Source organism: Phanerochaete carnosa (assembly GCF_000300595.1).
Source record: "Phanerochaete carnosa HHB-10118-sp unplaced genomic scaffold PHACAscaffold_4, whole genome shotgun sequence".
In the NCBI taxonomy this organism is placed as follows: domain Eukaryota; kingdom Fungi; phylum Basidiomycota; class Agaricomycetes; order Polyporales; family Phanerochaetaceae; genus Phanerochaete; species Phanerochaete carnosa.
In genome coordinates, this window is record NW_006767631.1 from 1,498,395 (window position 1) to 1,519,136 (window position 20,742).

At 55.1% G+C, this 20,742-nt stretch overlaps 9 protein-coding genes across 9 annotated transcripts; 3 read left to right on the forward strand and 6 right to left on the reverse strand.

Moving 5' to 3' along the window:
• Positions 1-103: 103 nt before the first annotated feature.
• Positions 104-1,516, reverse strand: PHACADRAFT_253918 (uncharacterized protein). Its single transcript, XM_007394444.1, has 2 exons — positions 1,261-1,516; positions 104-1,187 (listed from the first exon to the last, which is right to left on the reverse strand). The coding sequence occupies exons 1-2, from the start codon at positions 1,476-1,478 to the stop codon at positions 443-445; spliced, it is 963 nt and encodes a 320-aa protein (XP_007394506.1). The 5' UTR covers positions 1,479-1,516; the 3' UTR covers positions 104-442.
• A 1,391-nt stretch (positions 1,517-2,907) lies between these two features.
• Positions 2,908-3,661, reverse strand: PHACADRAFT_52490 (uncharacterized protein; the record flags this gene model as incomplete). The annotated part of the gene is made up of 3 exons (XM_007394014.1): positions 2,908-3,029; positions 3,092-3,533; positions 3,596-3,661. Coding segments are annotated over 3 exons (630 nt in total), but the record flags the coding sequence as incomplete, so codon positions are not given.
• A 282-nt stretch (positions 3,662-3,943) lies between these two features.
• On the reverse strand, positions 3,944-6,438 carry PHACADRAFT_253922 (uncharacterized protein). The gene is made up of 9 exons (XM_007394445.1): positions 6,286-6,438; positions 5,785-6,222; positions 5,649-5,732; positions 5,192-5,592; positions 5,012-5,133; positions 4,844-4,954; positions 4,596-4,779; positions 4,389-4,534; positions 3,944-4,326 (listed from the first exon to the last, which is right to left on the reverse strand). The coding sequence occupies exons 2-9, from the start codon at positions 6,056-6,058 to the stop codon at positions 4,044-4,046; spliced, it is 1,605 nt and encodes a 534-aa protein (XP_007394507.1). The 5' UTR covers positions 6,059-6,222; positions 6,286-6,438; the 3' UTR covers positions 3,944-4,043.
• Positions 6,439-9,062: 2,624 nt separating this feature from the next.
• PHACADRAFT_183274 (uncharacterized protein) lies at positions 9,063-11,300 on the forward strand. Its single transcript, XM_007394446.1, has 8 exons — positions 9,063-9,369; positions 9,430-9,496; positions 9,546-9,604; positions 9,660-9,933; positions 9,982-10,149; positions 10,194-10,341; positions 10,396-10,458; positions 10,514-11,300. The coding sequence occupies exons 1-8, from the start codon at positions 9,174-9,176 to the stop codon at positions 11,012-11,014; spliced, it is 1,476 nt and encodes a 491-aa protein (XP_007394508.1). The 5' UTR covers positions 9,063-9,173; the 3' UTR covers positions 11,015-11,300.
• Positions 11,301-11,332: 32 nt separating this feature from the next.
• Positions 11,333-13,441, reverse strand: PHACADRAFT_118544 (uncharacterized protein). Its single transcript, XM_007394447.1, has 8 exons — positions 13,127-13,441; positions 13,051-13,071; positions 12,351-12,999; positions 12,060-12,300; positions 11,833-12,007; positions 11,667-11,777; positions 11,522-11,607; positions 11,333-11,463 (listed from the first exon to the last, which is right to left on the reverse strand). The coding sequence occupies exons 1-8, from the start codon at positions 13,320-13,322 to the stop codon at positions 11,398-11,400; spliced, it is 1,545 nt and encodes a 514-aa protein (XP_007394509.1). The 5' UTR covers positions 13,323-13,441; the 3' UTR covers positions 11,333-11,397.
• Positions 13,442-13,614: 173 nt separating this feature from the next.
• On the reverse strand, positions 13,615-15,355 carry PHACADRAFT_253926 (uncharacterized protein). The gene is made up of 9 exons (XM_007394448.1): positions 15,141-15,355; positions 14,962-15,083; positions 14,847-14,911; positions 14,546-14,792; positions 14,385-14,495; positions 14,239-14,327; positions 14,144-14,177; positions 14,051-14,086; positions 13,615-13,997 (listed from the first exon to the last, which is right to left on the reverse strand). Exons 1-9 carry the CDS (start codon positions 15,296-15,298, stop codon positions 13,984-13,986), a joined length of 876 nt encoding a protein of 291 aa, XP_007394510.1. The 5' UTR covers positions 15,299-15,355; the 3' UTR covers positions 13,615-13,983.
• Positions 15,356-15,383: 28 nt separating this feature from the next.
• PHACADRAFT_141501 (uncharacterized protein) lies at positions 15,384-17,101 on the reverse strand (the record flags this gene model as incomplete). Its single annotated transcript, XM_007394449.1, has 6 exons — positions 16,892-17,101; positions 16,563-16,835; positions 16,350-16,495; positions 15,901-16,300; positions 15,823-15,843; positions 15,384-15,772 (listed from the first exon to the last, which is right to left on the reverse strand). Coding segments are annotated over exons 4-6 (627 nt in total), but the record flags the coding sequence as incomplete, so codon positions are not given.
• A 139-nt stretch (positions 17,102-17,240) lies between these two features.
• Positions 17,241-18,232, forward strand: PHACADRAFT_253929 (uncharacterized protein). The gene is made up of 6 exons (XM_007394450.1): positions 17,241-17,300; positions 17,358-17,467; positions 17,526-17,693; positions 17,748-17,882; positions 17,935-17,971; positions 18,023-18,232. Exons 1-6 carry the CDS (start codon positions 17,253-17,255, stop codon positions 18,092-18,094), a joined length of 570 nt encoding a protein of 189 aa, XP_007394512.1. The 5' UTR covers positions 17,241-17,252; the 3' UTR covers positions 18,095-18,232.
• Positions 18,233-18,586: 354 nt separating this feature from the next.
• PHACADRAFT_207869 (uncharacterized protein) lies at positions 18,587-20,637 on the forward strand (the record flags this gene model as incomplete). Its single annotated transcript, XM_007394451.1, has 10 exons — positions 18,587-18,792; positions 18,843-18,932; positions 18,984-19,067; positions 19,119-19,142; positions 19,199-19,447; positions 19,501-19,713; positions 19,766-19,811; positions 19,861-20,138; positions 20,191-20,252; positions 20,312-20,637. The coding sequence occupies exons 1-10, from the start codon at positions 18,620-18,622 to the stop codon at positions 20,632-20,634; spliced, it is 1,542 nt and encodes a 513-aa protein (XP_007394513.1). The 5' UTR covers positions 18,587-18,619.
• Between the last annotated feature and the right edge of the window lie 105 nt (positions 20,638-20,742).

Genomic DNA, 20,742 nt, shown 5'->3' on the forward strand with positions numbered 1-20,742 from the left:
TGTTCAGATCGGGAGAATGCTGGGAAAGACCAGGGACACACAAGTCGCGATCGACAAGCTTATTCCGTTTTGCTTCTGGGCTCGATCGCAAGTTTGAGAGTCGAAATCGAAGAGTCAAATTACGAGGACTAGTAGGTGCACTAAGTACAGACAGCCGCGAAACAACTACGAAGGAGACTAGGTATTATCCAAGACAGCAGAGACGAGAATGAATATTTGATACACTTTTGGGGCCGGTGCAGAACGTAGGTGATACAGTGGGGTATGAGGGAGACATCAGAGAAGGCGAAGAAGGAGAAAAAAAAGACTAGGAGCATCTGCACCGCAAGGCACAGACGAGAGGCTCTAAGGTCGAAGTCCGCGCTGCCAAAGGCAGCCATTCCGGGAGAGAGAGGGAGAGACGAAACCAGCGTCCCTGCCCCGTATGTGTGTGCGTGCGCTCTCACTGCCTGGCCATGCGGTTCAGCGCGGTGAGGAGGATCTCGTACGCGAGGTCGATGACGCCCCAGAGCTCGGTGTCGAAGATGCCGAACGCGCACGTGTTCTTCCAGAGGTTCGTGACGACCTTGGCGTTCGCCATGAGGATCTGGAGCCCGCCCTGGGTGCCGGCCTGCGAGTGCGCGACGGCGGCGAGGTGCTGCGCGAGGCGTGCGAGGCGGTCGCTGGTGAACTGCGCCGTGTAACCGCCGCGCGACGCGCTCGAGGAGGACGAGGAGGACGACGCGCCGTCGGCGCGCGGCAGGCTCTGCGCGAGCGACGGCAGCAGCGCGGCGAGCAGGGCGTCCGCGCGCTTGTTGTGCAGGAACGCGTGCAGGTGCGGGAACGTCGTCGCGTCGGGCACGGTGAGCGGGACGACGGGGAGGGTGAGCGACGTCGCGCGGCCCGAGGGACGCGAGGGCGGCAGCGACGGCAGGTTCGCGCAGTGCGCGGCGAGCACGAGCGAGTGCGTCGGGTAGAGGATCGCCGTGTGCGAGGACTGCGCCTGCGCGGCGGCGAAGGACGCCGCGGTCGGTGTCGTGGGCGACGACGAGGACGGTTTGGTGGAGGTGACGGCGAGGACGTGCGTCGGGAAGGACGCGGAGGCGGGCGCGCTCGGGGACGGGCGCACGGGCGCGTCGAGGGCGGACGGCAGGTGCGACTTGGGGAGCGAGCTCGGGATGGAGAGCAGGTTCACTGCCGCGACCATGCTATTAGAAAAAAAAAAATTGTGGCGCACTGGTGAGCGAGCGAGTACGGCAAGGTTATGACAGCGCCACATACCCATGTGCCTGGCGAGCGAGGTGCTGGCGAATGTACTCGATCGGGACCTCTGCGAGCTCGGGGGCGAGGGCAGCGATCGTGTTGCGGTCGACCTCCATGAACGGTGGACGGGCGAGGGTCCGGGGCATGTTGATGGACGGGGAGGGAGCAGAGTGCGTCGCGCGTTCGATTGACTGCATGGCAAAGTGGGGGACGGGCTGTGCTTGGAGTTGGAACATGTTTAATTTATAAAGTGGGATATTAGGAGAGAGGATGTTTGGTAGAAGCGGGTCAGACAGGCGATCTAGTGGTCGGACGCGAGCCGGGAGTTGAAGTGGCGAAACTTGTTTGGTGGAGATGGTTTGGCATTAGCGTGCAGAGTCTTATACTTTGCAGACGGGCCAAACGGAGGACAAGGCGGGGACAGAAGCCGGGGGGAGACATGGGCGGAGGAATAAGAGGAGGCACGGATTTGGACACTTGCTTGTGTCCCGCCTCGGCAGCCGCGCCACGTGTGGTCCATTCGAGGCTATCGTTGTCGACAAACAAGCTCTGCGCCAATCCGTCGCAGGCCCTGCTTCTGATTCCAAGACACTCTACTCGTAGCCATCGCGACAAACTCAGAGCCTTGTACTACTCTTCCCGCCCAGGCGCCCGCCACGCCCACATCTCTCAGCCGTCGTCTCTCCCAGATACAGCACAAGGCGGACACACGCTCGACGCTCTCAGCCAGGTCTCACCGCACGTCAGCCTCTTTTCTCAGCGTTCCCCGTCCGCACTCGAAAGATGCGCTTCTGCCTGAACAGGCTGTGCAGCACGTCAGGCTTCCTATCAGTCCCCCCAGGCTCGCGTTCACTTTCACTCGCGACCCGGGACACACGGCCTGTCTCTGACGGAGCGCTATCCCCGAGAGGTCGAGCGTCATCTGTGAACTTGAGATCCTCGACAGCCCATGTCTCTGACGGAGCGCTATCCCCGAGAGATCGAGTGTCTTGCGCCGTTGGAGCGTCATCTGCAAGCTTGAGATCCTCGAAGGCCTCGCCATCTTGGCCTTGTTCTTCGGACCGTCGATGCTCCATCTCCACGCCGGACACGGCGAGTCTGTCCGACCACGGCTCCCGACGTGGCTCAGGAGCCGCCGTGGTCTGTTCCTTGAAGGCCCACCGCTGTGCGAAAACGCCTCAGCGCTAGCTGGGACGCGGACAAACCTCGCGCACTCACCACGTTAGCACTCTCCTCGGCGTCGAGGTCGATTTTCTTGCGTGCCGTCGCCGCCAACGCCTCCCAGCTCAGAAAACCGTCAGTTTTGTCGTGCGCGGCCGCTTTGGTGGCAGTGGTCGGACGGCTCCTCCTCGAGGCGCCGTACGTGCCGCTTCGTGCCCTCCTGCGCAGGGGCAGGTCGTCTCTGAGGTCGGCAGAGTCTTCGAGCAACGCAGGCGGCAGGGCCTTCCGGAGCAGCTCCATGACGTCTTCGACGTGTGTGCCGGCCGCCTGTGCCTTTGCCTCTCCCTCCGTGAGCACGCCCCGCTTGATGCGCGCCGTCGAGTATCCGGTCCTGGCCTTCGGTCGCGGTGGCTCGGCCGCCGCCAGGTGCGGCGCTTTCTGATGGGCGCGAGCGGTCCGTGCAGGCGGCCGCGAGCTCCGCCGTCGTTCCTCTTCCAGCTTCCACCGTACCTCGAACCGTCTGCCCTGGTCGCGGACATGGTGCAGGGCCATTCGGAGGGAGCGCACAAGCTGCGGCCACGGCATCCTGTACACCATAGGAAGGGGCGCAATGGCGTACGTCCAGTCTTGGAGGTTTCGTGTGTGACTTTGGGGCAGGGAGGCGCAAGGACAAGGGGAGGGGACGCACCAGCCAAGACGAGGCTCCTGTCGGGCCTGTTCGTGAACGTCAGCACCGGCCTGCCGCCCCCGTCCCTCTTCACGTCCGCGCCGCGCGTGACGATGAGAGACACCGCCTGCGTGATCCTGGCCTTGACGGCGCGGCGGTAGACGATATGCTTGTAGAGGCTGTCGCGCCTGGTGACGGTGACGAGCGACATGTGCACCTGGCGCTCGCGCGGCGCCGCGAGGCGGAACGGCGGGCTGGGCCAGAGGACGTCGGGCCTGAACATCCCGCCCTTGGGGTACGCGCGGAGCACGAAGCCGGGCTGCTTCGCGCTCGGCATGACCTGCTTCATGTACGCCGCCGCGTACTGCGCCGAGGGGTGTGCGGGGTCGACGCGCTCAAAGTCGCCGTCGGTCCAGCCGAGGAAGAGCGTCGGGTTGACGGCCCCCGGCGTGGTGCGCCTGAACTTCAGAGCATGTGTTGGCGCGGCTTGTTCGGTGGGCAGGAGAGGAAGAAGCAGAGCCTTACGTTCACGGACCGCGGCGCGCCGGCCTTGGCTTTTGATAGTCTTGATAGTTCAACGCATTTCTGCATAGAGCTGGTTCTGCGGTCGCACAGCCAGAGTTTTGAAGACAGTGTGATGGTGCAGAGTGAGTGAGTGAGAGTCGCTTGCGAACGGTCGTCTCGGCTGGATCGGTTTGTTGATCCTATCAACGGATCATTCATCGTGACCCGCATAAAGCGAACCGGTCAGAACATCCATTCCACCGACACTCGGTGCGCAGCCTGTCGAGCTGCTTGACAAGCTTTCACCGCTATCTTCAGGTGCACTAAATTTCAGACTTGGGATGAAGAACTTTTGTACAGTATCTTATTTTGGATGTCTAGTATTCCTTTCTGGCTGCTTGTGCTATGTTCAGTTCTCTGTTTGCCATGTTCGCTATGGTCCTGATGCATTCGCAGATGCCACTACTTTTTACGCCTGCTGGCTCGTCGCCTTGCTCGCCACGAACGCGCATCTCTCCTTCTCCGCCGCTGGGATCATCTCGACGGTGCTTCCACTGCTTGTCACCGTTCCCTCCGTGAGGACGACCCGCTGTGTCCCGTCCGTCGTGAACTCGGGCCACGTGGGTGCTCTCGCGAGCTTGAACGTGTTCGGGTTGCCCGAGCGTACGAACGAGAGCCAGTACGCGATGAGTTCGGACGCGAAGGCCTGCTCAGAGGGCGTCATAGGCGAAAACGTCACTGTGCCATTCAACCTGGAGGGCGTTCATGACTGAGCACGCAAGTACTAGAATAAGAGGACAGCGACCGAACACACCCAGTGTTCGACCCGAGGAACATCATCCAGAGTTCAGCCGCGTGTTCCACAAGTGGGTCGCCCGTCGTTGGGTTGGCCGTGTTGTACCTGTACGCGAAGGTCCTGCCCGGGGCTCGCTGTGCCGACGCTCCGCCTATGATCTCCACCTTCGTGAAACATGTCCGTCAGCCACTACACTTAGAGCGTCCCACACAGAAGAAGACCCACCGCACAACGCAGCTCACTCTCGCCTGTGCCAACACGGGCCTGCTGGCTTGAATTGTCGAAGTTGGAGACGGGGTACACCTGGTTGTACGCGGCAAGGTCGGCTTGCGTGAGTGCCGGGAAAAACGATTCGAGCGCGCTGTCCAAATTGGTGGCCCCGGTAGAGAGCGTCTCGTTCGACGTCGAGCTGCGTGCAGACAAAACCACTTAGTGAACGGCAGGAAGGAAGAAAGCACAGAGAACATGCATACCCGATCATCAGCGTGACGTTTGCGAAGTGGCCAGAGAGTACTGCGGGTGTCGGACGCTCAGGGAAGATCTTGCCGTCGAAGACAGGATGGAAAGCGTTGTACGACCCATTGCTGTTCGTGTGGTTAGGTCAGTGTTTGCTACAGGCGAGGATCTCGGAGAGCGCTCACAAAGGTGCATCCTCAGCCGGCGCAAGCGCAGTGACAGGTGCTTTCCGAAGGCAAGTCATGGTGTCAGAAAGTGTGTTCAAGCCGCCACAGCCAGCCTTCTCTGCATAGGAGTTGAACAGCGGCTGTGCGTCATATCAGCGTCGTCTGCGTCCCTCAGATGCCTAGGGTTTCAAAGCCTACTTCTTGTTGCTCCGGACTAGGCAATGGCGTTCGGTAAACACTCTGCGCAATGGCCTGGTGGAACAGACCCTGCTGTCCGCTCGCAACGAGATGCAGCTCTATAGAGGAGCCGCCGGCACTCTGGCCGTCAATCGTCACCTGCCCGGGGTCGCCTCCGAAGGCGTCGATGTGCTCTTGCACCCAGTGCAGCGCAGCAGTCTGGTCGGAGAAGCCGACGTTAAGGTCACCTAGTGAGGGCGACGAAGCGAATGTCGGGTGCGAGAGGAAGCCGAACGAGTCGAGGCGGTAATACACCGAAACAATGACGACGGAGGGGACCTGATGAATCCAATGGTCAAATGGCCAGTCAGCGGGGTTACCCTCGACGTAGGCACCGCCGTGGATGTACACTAGAACCGGGACTGATACAAAGGCTCGCGTCAGCACTTGATTCGAAACGAAGGTCATTGAGACGTACGTTTGTCGCCTTTCTTCGCGTTCTCTGGCGCATAGACATTCACATGTAGACAGTCCTCGCTGCCTGCACCTCCAGCATCGCCCTCTTGCATGTATAGTGAGCGTGGGCTTTGCACGGGAGCAAGGTGATCCCTTACCGCCTTTAGAACCCTGGATGCAGAACTCAGGGTAGGACGTCGCGTCAACGATGGCACCTCCGGCCTGTTGGCTCACGCGTGTCGTGTTCAGCGGAAGAGGAGCCCGCCATCGAAGCTCTCCAACGGGAGGCTCGGCGTACGGGAGACCCAGGTACGCGACTGTGTTCGGGAAGCTGAGGTTGCCCCGGTACTTCGCGTAGCCAAGGTCGACGACCGTGTCGGCCGTAACCAAGCAGAGGAACGAAAGTAGACCTGTGTAGACAAGCAGGCGCATGAGGACTTTGCACGTCTTGTCGAATGGTCCAGCTGAGAATCTGGAGACTCAGGACACGGACGCGATGGTTATATGCTACTGGCTTCAAGTTGCCCACAGCAGGCTTGCATCTGGCCCGGACTCAGCAGATGATTCGTCATGGGGTTACCCTTCTCTGCAGAAGCCTAGCAAACGTGAGCATGAGTCTTGCTATAACGCGAAAGACAGCGGGCGAGAACAGTACGTACCAAGAACGCGGAAGGCAGGCGGATACTCACGTCCCGCGGTGAAGTTGACGCAGCTGAATGTGCGCGCAGGTCACGATGGACCTTGCAGAGAAGACTGGTAGGGGTCGACATGACAGCTGGAGAGGATTGAGGAGCCGAGGGGTCCGGTTTCTCCGGCGTTCGCGTGTTCTACTCGGGGAATATTGAATTGCACCGGGGCGCGGCCACTTCCAGAGGCATCGTAGACAATATCTCAGACGGAAAATATCATGGTATTGGACAGGACTGGTCGAAATAGATTATTCGCGACATCTTGCGTCAAGGTATTTTATAGTAACGAGAGCCTGTAGAACCGCAACATGATTTTCAGCTCACAGAGCCAGCATTTTCAATTCGGATAAGTCGTCAGTCAATGAAGTCGCGCTTCCAAGGCCATAGTGCACGCACCTCTGACAGCCATTGCGTACAGCTTATGGCTCGCCATCTACTCTTGAATTCGGTCTCCTCACACTCTGCGCCTTGTACTGCTCTGTCGCGGCTTCCGACGCTTCAAACTCACCAGTGACGACTCTTCTATCCGCGTGAGCAAAAGTTGCAATTTCCCAGTTTGTCTAACGAGCTGGACGAAACACAGAAAGGTACAATTCTATGGAAGAGCGAATCGCTGGTGGCAGCAGGAATCAAGAGTGGAACAAGTTGTCAGTCCCGCAGAGACTTAGACGACCCCGACAGGGTGTGCTCGGGTCCGTCTCTCAGCCTCCCTCGGATGCATCTTACTTGCGGATCACGCCATTGGTACGGTCGAACAATGTCTAGATTCTGATGAATCACAACAGAATCTGAGGTCGAAAACTTTCCACATTTTATCACTTTTGCACGACTGTAATGTGCTAAGCCTGGCTGCAGGAGTATCAAAAGGCAAGGTGTGGATGCTGAAATTTGAAACCGCGTCCAGGTACGCGTTAGGTCGCGTCTCTCTTGCTGCTAACTGACGGCACGCTAGTCCCAGTTCGTTCTCTACATAGCCCGAAGGTCGAGGCCATCGAATCTCAGGTCTGTCTTCCTCAACAAGTCAATCAATACAGGGTGCATACTCATCCTTTGCATGGTATCGAGCCGTCCGGCTCGTAGCTGCCACGGAAACATTTGATCGTACAGCGCGCGCCCTGTCTCGACACCACCAGAAGTCCGCCATCAAGGCTGCGGTAAGGTGCCAGCAAGGCTGTACGTGCCCGGTTCCGTCCAGCGACGCGTGCTAACTACTAGATGCCGATGGTGTCTTTCCTAGGCTTACAAGACTGGTGGCAGTGTTGCTGCTACTTGGAAGGTCGAGACCTACGCCACTGGCTGCCCTTAAGCTTTCCTGAAGAGGTTACGACGACTCATAACCCAATTTATCGGCGTATTTATCGTGTTCTTTATGGCATAGGTCACGTGTGCGTCGTGAGTCTGGTATGAACAAGCTCACATCCAGAATTATGTTCTCAGATGGTCGCTATTTATCCCCCGATGTGTCAGGATTACCAGTGAGGACTGTGCCAAGCCGAGTGTGCGGTCAGGAAAGCCCGAGAGAATGAGTAGTTCTGTCAACGACCCGGTCCCATCGACAGCGTTGCTGATTCCCTCTGGTCAGTTTGGGGACGGATGACTCGTCGTGGTAACAGAAAACTTAAGCGTCGGTGTCTGTATGTATACGCGGTCTTGGCACTGCAGAATCTTGTGTCGCGCATGTAAACAACCGGAGCCTCGGTAACCGCCAGCATACTCGAGAAGACACAAGCTCGTGGGGCGCACACACACCCTCGACCGGTGAGTTAGTTCGTGCAGCCCATTACAAGAATTAGCAAGATTTTGTGGATGTGCAAAAAGTGCAATAAGGATTTCATGCTAACGCAGAATAATAAAATGATGCGCCCTGGTACGGTTGCCGAGCAGGCTCAGGTCAAATCCCCAAAACCCAAGTCCGGATCACAAAGCTGACGGCCAACCGCATAATGAGCGCCCGAGCACCTTTCCGCACACAAACATTAGTCTGGGTTATGTATGGCATTTTTGGGCCTTTTGGATGTTACGAAAACATGTAAGGTGCTGTATCTGTATACTCTGAGGTCAATAAAGGTAGTAGCGGGCCGAGGACCATTATCTGACCCAAACTTATCGAAGCGGTAATCAAGCGCCCAAAGCTTCGATTATCTTATCTAGAACCTAACCCTAAGTCGGTAGCACAATCTAGCGAGTACGGCATGACTTGTTCTCACTAGGTGATATTGATCATAACTAGGTTAGCAGCTGATAATATATACATTTAGTAAGATAGCTACACAGGAGGGCAAGGTCAAGCACACCTGCAACGACTCCGACGGCAAGGGGGGCCCAAGCCCCGACGCGCTGCTTCTATGGAAAATGGGCGCCTAACGCCGCCATCACTGTTCACCCCACCGCCTGCCCTGCAAACGATGATTGACATGCTTCATTTGACTTCTAACCTCGTATACATGCAATATTAATCGACTATTTATGCTGAAAATACTCAAATGTTCAGAGTAAGAGGCGCCAGTGCACTCGGAGGTTGGTGGTGTACGGCGGTTATCCGAGCGCTGATGGTATCAGATTTGGGTTTCTGACTTGGGTTTTGGGAATTTGACCTGAGCCTGCTCGGCAACCGTACCTGGGCGCATCAAAGCTATCTGAGGCAATTTCGGGGCCGAATTTGACATCGCGAACTTCATCACCTTCCTGCTTCGGCATATAGACGCCCGCGTTATGTTTGCCAAGGCAAGGCACGGGATGTTTTGCACAAGAACGGCGAGGATAAGCGACCACCTCAGGCTGTGGTGGTGATCAGCCCATTGTATATACACCCATAGCTGGCTTATGGTCGTCTGCCTCGTCTCCTCTCAGTGTTCTCCATGAAGCACCGCACTCCGCTCCTTTTTCTGGCTGTGACGGCCCTCAGCGCTGCTCCGGCTGTCCACTCTTTGACAGGCTATGCAAATGTCTTCATTGACCCAACGGATATCCTGAACAAAACATACCCCAATATTGGTCCAGCCAACAAGACCATCTTGAACTGGGCAGAGCAGAGTGCTCAACAAGGCCCATGGAGTAAGTCATATATCGGCGTCCGTGGACCGGAACCTTCTCACACCGCACATTACATTATAGCCGTAAGCAAGAAACCCTTTCCTCCTCCTTCTGGCGATTACCATGACTATATGAGCTGGGCTCCATAGTATGCTGTGATCTCATTCTCATTTCACCACCTATTTAACTCTTAACAGCTGGTGGCCGGACTGCTCTATTAATGTCCATAATACTACTGCCCTGTCTCCGCAGCAGAGTAAGCACTGCACATAAAATGCAAGTTTCTTAGTGGCTGATTCCATGTGAATTAGTCTGGCAACAGTGCAACTATGTTCAGATGGACGGACAGCTCAACCCCGATAATCGCTTGATCAATAATATTGGCGACTTAGGGAGCATGGCTGACGCCATCTTGTATAACTCTCTGTCCTACGTGCTCACGGGCACGACAGAATACGCGGCTAGGGTTGTGACCTACATCAACACATGGTTTCTGAACGGCGACACCAAAATGAATCCCAACTTGAATTACGCTCAGATGCAAGGCGGACCAAACGGCCAGGTCGGCACCCACACCGGTATCCTGTATGTCTCCAGTTCTGTGCCGGCGGCTGCGCGCTGATTCAAGCACAGGGACCTGAAATGCATGAGCAAGATCGTGACTGGCGTGTTGCTCCTGCGTCAAGCGAAGCCTGGTCCCTGGACCTCGGACGTTGACACCGGTCTGAAATCCTGGGCTAAGGAGTATATCCAGTGGTTAACGACCGCTGATATCGCCCTTCAGGAAAGGAAGGCTGTAAAGTAAGCCACGTTCTGGTAATATAGACGATACTGTCAACCAACAGCATTCTCCCCAGCAATCACGGCACATTTTACTTCAACCAGCTGGCGGCCCTTCAAATCTTGGTGGGCGACACCGACGGGGCTCGGCAATCCATTGAGGAATACTTCAATGGTATTTACATGGCGCAGGTCGATGCCAACGGCGACCAGGTTTGCAAGTCTCTTGCATATACTTGCCTTCAATCACTCATTATGCCGCTGTAGAGTTTTGAGTCAGCTCGTACAAGGCCGTACCACTACCGTGCTTACAATCTGGCCGCCATGATCGTACGCGACTGCTTCATCACAACCACACATGTTCTTATGTATCACGCCCTCCCAGACTAACGCCAAGCTCGGCCGGTACGTCGGCGTGAACGTCTGGAACAAGACCACCAGTTCCGGCGCGACGATTAAGACCGCGCTCGACTACGCCATGTCAGTCCCACCAAGCCCTGCCGAGAGAGACTACGCCGCCGAGCTCTACCCAAACGTCGCCGCTGTGGCAGCAATCTACGGCGATCCAAACAACACGTACGCAGGCTTCCTCGCCAAGGCTGAGGGCGCGGGCTACGTCAAGGATGCGTGTTTCCTTTGGAGCCAGCCGCTGAGCGACAGTGGCCTCGCGAACGCGCCGCCCAGCGTCGTGACCTTTTCCGCGAGCGGTGTGACGTATTCGGCGAGCAAGCCTGCAGTGTGGACCGGCGGGCCGACGGCGCCTGCGGCTACTGGCAAGAAGGAGAACGCGGCCTTTAGCTTCACGCTTGCCTCTTGGCGTGCCTATGGTGTGCTCTATGGGGCGTGCATCGTAGTAATGATCGCCTCTTTCGTCGAGTTCTTGTGAAGACGCGTCGGTCGGATACAGTACCTCACTTACGCATCCTTTACTTCCCGTCTTCCGCGCGAGACACTGACATTCCTACTTTATGTTGCCTATTCGCTATATCGCTGTGTACGATCGACGTGCGTTCTCGTATCTGTAAATTCAACCCATGTGGTACCATGTGGTGTCGAGTGGAATTACCGTGAATAGTATGGGGTCTATTATACCTACCAAACTCATACGAAGCTACAGTCGGGGGTTATTAAAACGCAAAGCAGTATTACATGTCGTAAGCTAGGACACCAAGGGCGTCAGCTAAGGGTAGGCACTTGCAAAGAGACAGGACAAACCCTGAAAGAGGTTTTTCCGTAAAATAGCGTCCTCCACTGTGGACCATTTGGAAATTAGTTGCGTTGGACATCTACGTGGTACTTACTGGATACAAGTGCCGCCCTGGTAAGATTCGAATTCTGAGCAATGTCATTTGAACTCAAGTCGCTTGTCACTGCACGAGCACGAGGCACGTACCACTGCACTAGTTACTGCCATATACAGCGACCGAGAGGAAGAGACAGAAGATCTTTTGTGTATGTCGATAAAGCGCTGCCTCATGACTGGCAACGTGCACCAAGGCTCAGCTCAGGATGTGAGCGTTGAATGCATGATGACTTACAAGCGGTATATGCCTCAGCGTCCAAGCCTCCAGTGTATTTCTGTACGTGCCTCGAGGGATCCCGCCCTTCAGCGATCTTCATTCTAACGAGGTCCACCTTATTCAGGAACACTGTAGCACACATCATCAACACCCTTCGTGATCGGTGGGGGGATGCATCGCGTACATATCAAGCTAGTCCTTGCCAGAAGCTTGGCCTTGACGAGGGACTTCCAGAGGTCGACAGAGTCGGTGACGCGGTTGACGCCGGGATCCTCGGCGAGGTTCTCGTCAAAGCAGTGGATCGGTGCCACGAATAGGATGAGCTGCGCGTCATCAAAGTATGGCAGCCATGTCTGTCTCTGCTCGCCGATTAGCAATATTTTTCATTGGGGACGCGAAGGGTATGCGAACCTGATTCCTAGAGCCACCAACGTCGTAGATACGCCACTGCCGTACGCCAAGCTTAGTCCTCAGTTTGAGGAAATGAGGGTCGACTCTGTCGGGGCCTTTGGCTTGAGGTGGATGTGCTTGAGGCTCGGGAAGGTTGATGTTGTACTCCTGCACTCCCATTGTATGCAGACGCGCATGTAAGATGTCGTCGTCCGTGGGGACGTAATCTCGTGCGGCAATACGGCTGACATTATCGAGGAAGCTGCGAAAATTGTATAGGAAGAACGGCAAGATGCAAGGCCTAGAACGCACTATTCTGCCGAACTGTCAAGCGTGACCGCCCGCCTCTTGATCGCAGCTTTGACGACGGGATCCTGCCAAAGTTCCTTGACGCCCCGCTGCTGATACATAATGATATTCGTGGAGATTGAGAGGACGTTGCTGGCCCCAGAGTCAGCAGCTCTGAGCAGAGGCGACACCTTGCTCATCCATTCTTCGTGCGAGCGAACAGTCAGCTCCGCCTGCTGTTCCTGAGATAGATCAATATTTCCAAGAGGTATGTCGTCGAAAGGCGTGGCAACCATGATAGCGTCTCCTGGGGCCCACCCATCGTCCGTGAGCTCCCTAGTCAACAGCTTTTGCAAATCTGCCTCGATCTGCCGGAAGGGCGCGAGCTCGAGCTTGAGGATTCCGTGGCGGATCGTGAAGTCTGGCTGGCACGGCGTCGCGGAAGACATGTACGAGTCCGTCGACGGCCGTCCGGGCCCGTTCCAGGAGCTCCTCGCTGAAAAGGTCGTCGGCGCAGCACGTTCTGTTCGCACAGTCTCTGTAGGTTGAGCGATGGCGTCGCCGAGTGCCCGCGCCACCTCGTTCACCGCGCGAAGGAGGTTGTAGTGCACGACGACGCGCCAGAGCCTGCGCTCTGTCTCCCATTTTCCGGCGTCACCCATGATGCGTATGTCTATGACGGGCCTCAATCTCGCATGTGTGCCATACAGCGAACGCCACTTACTCTTGAGTACGGTCGTCTTGCCTAATAGCGCATACGAAGCGTTAGCAAAAGCCCGTGACACCTGACGAGGACGCACCGCTTCCACTCTGACCGAGCAACAACATCTTCAGTATGCTCTTGTTCTTCTGCCGCCTCTCCTTCGCCTCCTTCGCTATTGCCTCGTCTATCTTTTGGCTCCTCGCCGCTGCTTCGATGCGCGCTTGTTCTTCTTCTTCAGTTTCATCTGGTGGTCGCCACTTTGATGACCTGTGGAAGGGATTATCTCCGGTCATGGAGGACGCTGGCGGGGATTAGTGGATGAAAAGCACGAGAAACGCAGGGTTCATGGGCGGGTTCATATAGGACAGGGACAAGGGAAAGGACAGATAAGGACCGGTCTGTCCCACCATAAGAAGTCTATCAAAGGCACAACAAGAGGCGTGGGTTCAAGACGCCGATTTATGACTGCTGGGACAGCCGCGCTTTGCATAATTCTGACGTTCGTTACCAGGCGCGATAGTGTGACAGAAGACGTAGACAGTGGGTGAAAAGCTTGGTAATAAAGCATCGTGTTGGTTACTCGGGACCGACGCGGCGGATCAGTGAGAGGCGTCGCGCGATGTTAGCGCAAATAATAACCATGAGCGCCCCGCAGTGAAATCGAGACTAGCAGGCGACTGTTAGGCTAGTTGATGTTGTACTAGCACTGAGCAGCTAGCCTCCGAGGATGAATGGGGGTGCCGTATGTTACCGAGGATGTGCCTAAGATCTTCGCGAGGTCACGATAACGAAAGCAGCCGAGACGTTCGTGGAATGGATCGCCAATCATAACCTTATACACGAACGAAAAACCCGCAAAAAGCTAGGAGACGAGGAGAGGGGCAAGTAAGACATCTAGAGTCCGATTTGAGGAGATCGAAGCAATGATGACGTCGGCACCGCTGGCGACGATCGTCATATGAGTTGGACTGGAAAGGATGACAATGAGGTAGAAATTGTGAGCGCGTAACTGGATACGTACCATTTCTCATGCTTTTCTCCAGGACCATCGTTTGTACTAGAGTCGGAAGGATTGATTGGTCGATTAGTAATGCTCGAGTGTTGGAGGACTCACTGCTGGTAAGCGTAACTTTAGTCCGAGTGATGTCCTAGATGATTAAAGCAATTAATTCTCAGTTCGTCGCGCAGGCCATTTGATGAGATACTCACTACGGCGCTCGTGCGGTAGACGAAGCATGTTCGTCTGGATTCTGTCTGATCTACAATCCTTAGGGCAGCTCTGAACTGCTTCTCCAACCCTGCTTAGCCGGACCAAAGTTGTCAGTCTAAAGAGATCGAAGTAAATTCCTGCTTACAAGAAAGGTAGCTGTCTGCGTCTCTGCTATTGTAATGACCAGGTATATGCACCCTTGGGTCCTTGCCCGCAGCAATCTTTCTTTCGAGCAGATCAGTTTTGTTCAAGAACACTAGTCTGAGATTTCAGAGCCAGTCAGCCTCGAGAGTACTACATGCTCACAAATCATTGTCGCTCTTCGCAGCAGCGCGTTGCTGCAGATAGACTGCCACAGTTCAAACATGTCCTTCATGCGGCTGATTGATCTTCTCCCCGAGTCTGCTCTCACGGGTGCTGTAGGTCTATCCTTCGTTCCTAGTCTGCTGACTGGCCTGGTTGCCTCCCCACCAGCTGGCTCATCGAAACAATGCACCGGCGCCAAGAACAGGATGACATGTACATCGTCGAAGTACTGCGCCCATTTAGCTCTCTGGCATCACCCGTCAAACTAACGTTTGTACGCAAAGCTGCGAAGACTTCTTACATGCTTTCTGGTGCCACCAATGTCGTAGATCCACCACTCGTTTAGATTCAAAGCCGCCCGCACCGCTATGCCAGATGAAGTCGACTGTTCTTAGCCTGCTAAAAATATGACTCACCTGGGTCCGAGAACTTTATGCAATACTCCTGGATTCCGAGGGTGGGCAACCGAGCGTGGAGAATGTCGTCATCCGTTGGCATGTAGTTCCGGGTCACGATGCGGTCTAAACCGTTGAGGAAGCTACAAAATACTGCGAGTCAGATAACATTAGATGAACCATATATAAGCAGTACGTACTACTCAGCAGAGCTATCCATTTTGACTCTCCGCCTTTTGAGCACGGCTCTGACGATAACATCATTCCATAGCTGTTTGATCTCGGCGCGTAGCTGTATGACAACGTTCACCACGGCCATGTACTTGTAGAAGCATTTGTCAGCCGCGACGTTGATCATCCATTGCTCCTGAGAACGGACGCGGAATTCCTATGCCAAATGCTCAGGTTGCTGGAAGGTCACAATAACGACACGATCACTTCACCTGATTATTGTTCGTATTGAACTGCCGAGAGCCGTGAAGGATCTCCTCCAGGTCCTCGATGAGGGTTTTCAATGGCCCTAACTTTAACTTTAGTGTGTGGTGGTCGTAAGCGAATTTAGGCGCGGGCGGGACCAAAGAAGTGGTGGATGAATTGGAGACGATGGGATCGAAATCGTCTGAGGTGCTGGTACGCGACTTTGTGGGATTAGGTACGTGGAAGCAAGTCGGTAGTAGTGGGATATGCTCTATTTCCTCCTCTGGGTCGACGATCGCGTCCTGAAGAGCTTGCACTACCAGGTTGACGGCTAGAAGTAGGTTGAGTAGAATAACAGCACGCCATAGGGGGCGCTCCTCGTTCCACTGAGACGGGACCTCCATCATGCGTATGTCTACGACAGGCATTGATATACAGACGCATCGTGCCACGGGCATGACTCACTCTTCAGCACTGTTGTCTTACCTATGCGCGGACATCAGCAGCAAGTCGGCACTGCACAACAAGAGACTATGCACCCACCGCTCCCACTTTGCCCCAATAAAAGCATCTTCAGCACGCCGTTCCTCTGCTCAATCAATTTTTTCCCCGCTTTCTCAAGCGCCTCATCGATGCTCCGGCTTCTCTCTATAGCTATTGCTTCTGCCCGCAGGCGAATTTGTGCTTGTTCGGCGGTTTCGTTTGCAGGTGGAGCGAGCGCTTTCGCGATTGGATCCGAGTCGTAGTGTCCGTACACCATGTTAGCGAGCTGTGGGCGGGCGGCGACTTGAAGAAGTGGCTGATGGAGACGGTATATAGACTAACTGGGCCGAGGGAAGCAGAAGGGCGATCCATCCGGTTGCGAGGTATGCCGTACACGAGACCTATGTTCCTGAGAGACTGCTTAGAGTCGATCGGCCTCTGCCAAGAGGCGCCTGTTTCTCTGCGAACATTGGTCATGAGATACACCACCGATGTCAAGCACACAGTACCGGCCAGTGGGGCTCAGCGACCGAGCGTTTGCGAAGTAGCCTACAGGGCTCGCACGGTAGAACCCATCTGGGCGCTGTTCAATCAAAGGGTAATCTTTCACACAGCTTTCTGAAGGTTCCTGTAGCAACTAAGCTTGTTCGTGTCCCTGCGGGAAAGCAGATGGTACGGTCTAGGTTCAATCAGAAGAATCTCACGTCCTGGATGTGCCATACCTCTTTTTCATAACCCCCGACGGGAGGAACAGAAGCTCGTCTCTTCATGATCTAAGACCATGATGCGTACCCTCCAGTCAGCGGCAGTGCCGACACGGATCCAGGGTTATCAGCCCATCCGACACAAGGAAGCTATTGATCCAGATGAATTAAGTATTCGCACCGGAGTGTGGCAATTCGTTCAGATGAGCATCGTTCGCAGTTGAGGCAGAGACGAAGGCCTATCCGCGGAGATCCCATGTTGAGCTTTATCTCTATTATTATGTGCTGGCCCTGCAGCTATCAGGTTAGCAGGAATGTTCGTATTCCAAATGTGGCCTACGGCGTACGCATTTTCACAAACGCCAAGGCTCGCCCTAAATGAGTCGTGCTTTCACCGTGGCTATGCGGAGAGACATCGGTCATTGGCTGGAGACACGATTGTTACCATGCTGAAACGCATTGAATGCACACACACAGGATGTCACCTGCGAGTGACGGCGCAGCGGGAGCAGCGTGTGCATGTCCAGTAGACTCGTAACAGTAAGAATTAGATCGAGGAGACAGCGATAAACACGGCGCGTCTGCTCCGGGCGTCGAGGCCGCGTCACGTGCAATGCGCGCTAACTGCTTCCACGTCTCTCTGGGGTTCGCAGCCTGGTTACTTGCTCAACTTTTATTTTCTGCCACCCATCTCCGCGGATCCTCACCATGTTCGCAGACGAGCTCAAGACATTGCGGAGACTCGGTGTGCGGCATGTAGGTCGCTTTGCGATCTTGATGACAAGGACGAGCTCATTTACGATCGCGTCATAGGTTTTACTCCAAATCCTGAACTTCGCATCTGTGCTCGCGACCGGACTTATGATGTGGAAAGGTCTTGGGCTCATTTGTAACACGGAGTCACCGATTGTTGTTGTTCTCAGGTGCGCTCTATTTTGTTCTCCGAACGCGCTTTGGATCACTCACTGGGCCTTGGTCTAGTGGTTCTATGGAGCCCGCGTTCTACCGCGGCGATCTACTCTTCCTCACGAACCCCGCTAGCGAACGGTATCACACGGGTGACATAACCGTCTACAGGGTTCCTGGCGCAGATATACCGATCGTACATCGCGTTTTGGAGACACATGATGTTATTTCGAAAGACAAAGGGTCAGTTAGCTCTATGCCAGATGAGCTTCTAATTGTTAACGTGTGTTTCTCCAGATATGTTTCTGCGAGTCCTCTGGGACAGAAACAACTAATCTTGACGAAGGGTGACAACAACCCGGTCGATGACATTGACTTGTACCAAGGGCTAGAATGGCTTGAGCGGAAGCACATTGTAGGGAAAGTGCGAGGGTACGGGGAGTAGCCTCCTGTTTGATCTCCTGCGCTGATATACTTCCGCTAGATTCGTACCATATGTAGGATACGTGACGATTGCGATGGTATGTCGCATCTTCAGTATGTGCACCTGAATACTCACCCAGTCTCTCTAGAACGACTTCCCGCAGCTGAAATACGCTATATTAGGAGGTCTCGGTCTAATGGCCCTCGTACAGCGCGAATGATCCCTCCATTTCTCTTCTGGGCTTCGATTGTACACGTAGTTCTTCAATGCATCAGTCATCGGGTCGTCTTGGGACTCCGGGATTCTTCTTGCCAGAGAAAGCCTCGGGAGCTGTTGACGTCGCCGCGATAACTCTAACTCGGAGCTGCAGCGGTTGCCAGGGCCAGGTACCATGATCTGACTTCAACAGACGAACATAACGCGTAGCAGGTATAGTCCCTCGAGGGCCCACTAAGGAAAGTTCAGAATTATAACGCCGGCCAATCTGAATTACCAGAACAAAGTGCCAGAAGCTTGTTCATATCTGTGCGTGTGCAATCTTCACCTTTATCTCACGAGATGCGCTTCTATCCAGCAGTACGCCGCATGGTTTGTGCGATGTTAGAACGGTATCAGGCATTACAGGGCCACGGACGTCCTGGCGTGGGGCATAAAACACAATCGCGCGTGCTCTTATAGACGCATGCGTCTGAGAGTGTTTGGAGCGTTACCCACCGACCTACTAATTCCCTGGACGCTCACCAAGATGTCTGGCCTCAAGACCCGCTCATCGGTATCGTTGGACTCGAGAGAGAAGGATCCGGAGATTATCACCGGTATACACGAGATAGTGCGGGAGGTCCCGTCTACGAGAAAATTCAAGGGGTACGCCGATAAGTTCAACGCCTGGTTAGCATCGAGGGGACTGGAGGGACACGGGTGCGTACGCTGTCTGTGGTTGTTGGCCTTGCTGACGTGTCGTCATGTAGCATCGAGCCCACGACGGAGGAACAACGAACAGACACACGGATTTTCCAAGTATTTACTGTATGGTTCTCTGCCAACGTCAATGTCCCGGCGTACGCTCTTTGACTGGTTAGAAAATGAACGTTGCTGACTCCAACGCGCAGTTTCGGAGCAGCCAGTATTGGCCCTGCTTTCTTCGGCCTTGGAATGCGGACAACATTCCTTACGTGCGTCGTGACGGATCTAATGTGCGCATTTTGTCCCACCATCACGCTTGTCCACATTAATACGTCGTACAGAACGTGCATCTTCCCTGCATACTTGTACGCCAAAATGAAATTGCCACCATTTGGGATGTCTGCGGCTAACCCGGCGACAGCGCGGTCTTCGGGCCAAAATTGGGAACACGAGCAATGGTTCAGAGTCGCTTTTCCTGGGGCTACTATGGTGCAATCATCCCTAGCTTCCTGAATGTCCTCACGATGCAAGGCTATCTCATCATCAACTGCATCATCGGAGGCCAGACGCTCGGCGCAGTGCTCCCTCATCCCAGTGCAACCCTCGGAATCGTCATCACAGGTCTTATCTCACTTGCCGTCACATTCTGCGGCTATCAGATACTTCATTGGTGAGTTCCCTCACATTGTCGTGAGAGGCAGAGTGCTCACTAAGATGTGTCAGGTACGAGATGTTCTGCTGGATTCCAAATGCTGTTGCCGTGATCGTCATGCTTGCGATCAATAGCAAGACGTTGCGCAGTGTACCCGTTGAGGACCCGACACCGGCATCAGCTGCGTCTATTCTGACTTTTGCGGCCGCTGTCGCTGCCAGCGTGGTCGCATGGTGTCCCATCTCGCCAGACTACGGCGTCTTCCACAGCCACAAAGCTTCTAGGTGGGATGCTTGGGATATGTCGCCAACGGAGGGAAGCTGATAACAGTGATAGCATGAGAATTTTCATTTACGCATACCTTGGGTTCCTGCTCTCTAGCGTGCGTTTATTGAATATCTTCCCGGAGTACGCATCTGACACCTTTCCAGGTCTTGATGCACCTTGTCGGCGGAGCCTTTACCGCGGCTGCGCCTTATGTGCCGGCATGGCAGGCAGGCCTCGGAAACGGCAACGACATCGGTGGACTCGTTGCAGCGGTGCTGGCCGGCGCAGGCGGCTTTGGCAAGTTCCTTGTCGTATGCATGGCGCTGACAACCCCAAGTGCGAGCACGCCGTCGATGTACACAGCGTGCACGAGCCTAATGACGATCTGGCGTGGCTTCGAAAAGGTTCCGCGATTCTTGTTCGCGATCATCTCCACTGCGATGTATGTGCGCCGCTTCTCCGCGACGTCTGTGGGCTGACCTATTGGTGTGCAGACTGATACCGGTGGGCATCGTCGGCGCGACAGAGTTCTACGATACGTTTACACAGATCCTCAGTGCGTGGCTGCGTGCTTCGTGTCGATCCCCCCTCTGACAGCTCCATGATCTTCGGCAGGTTTCATTGGCTACTGGCTGGGACCATTCATGGCAATTGTCCTGACGGAGCACTTCGTCTTCCGGCGTCGGTGGTGCGCATACGCCGTCGCAGATGCATGGAACGTCCCGACGCACCCGCGCCTAGCGCGGGGATACGCCGCAGTGTGGACAATGCTGAGCTCGATTCCGCTCATCGCGGTGTGCATGTCCCAAGTTTGGTGGACGGGCCCCGTCGCACGGGCGGGCACAGGCGACATCGCGATGATGGTCTCGTTCGTGTACAGTGTTCCCATGTACGCCTTTGCCCGCAGGCTCGAGCTGCGCTACACGTCGTCTGCGTGAGCGACGGTATGTGGCACCTTCGGTGTGCACAGCCCGAATGCTCATCCAATCTTCCTAGAACGACTTCCCGCGACTGAAATACGCGCTATTGGGAGGTCTCAGTCTGCT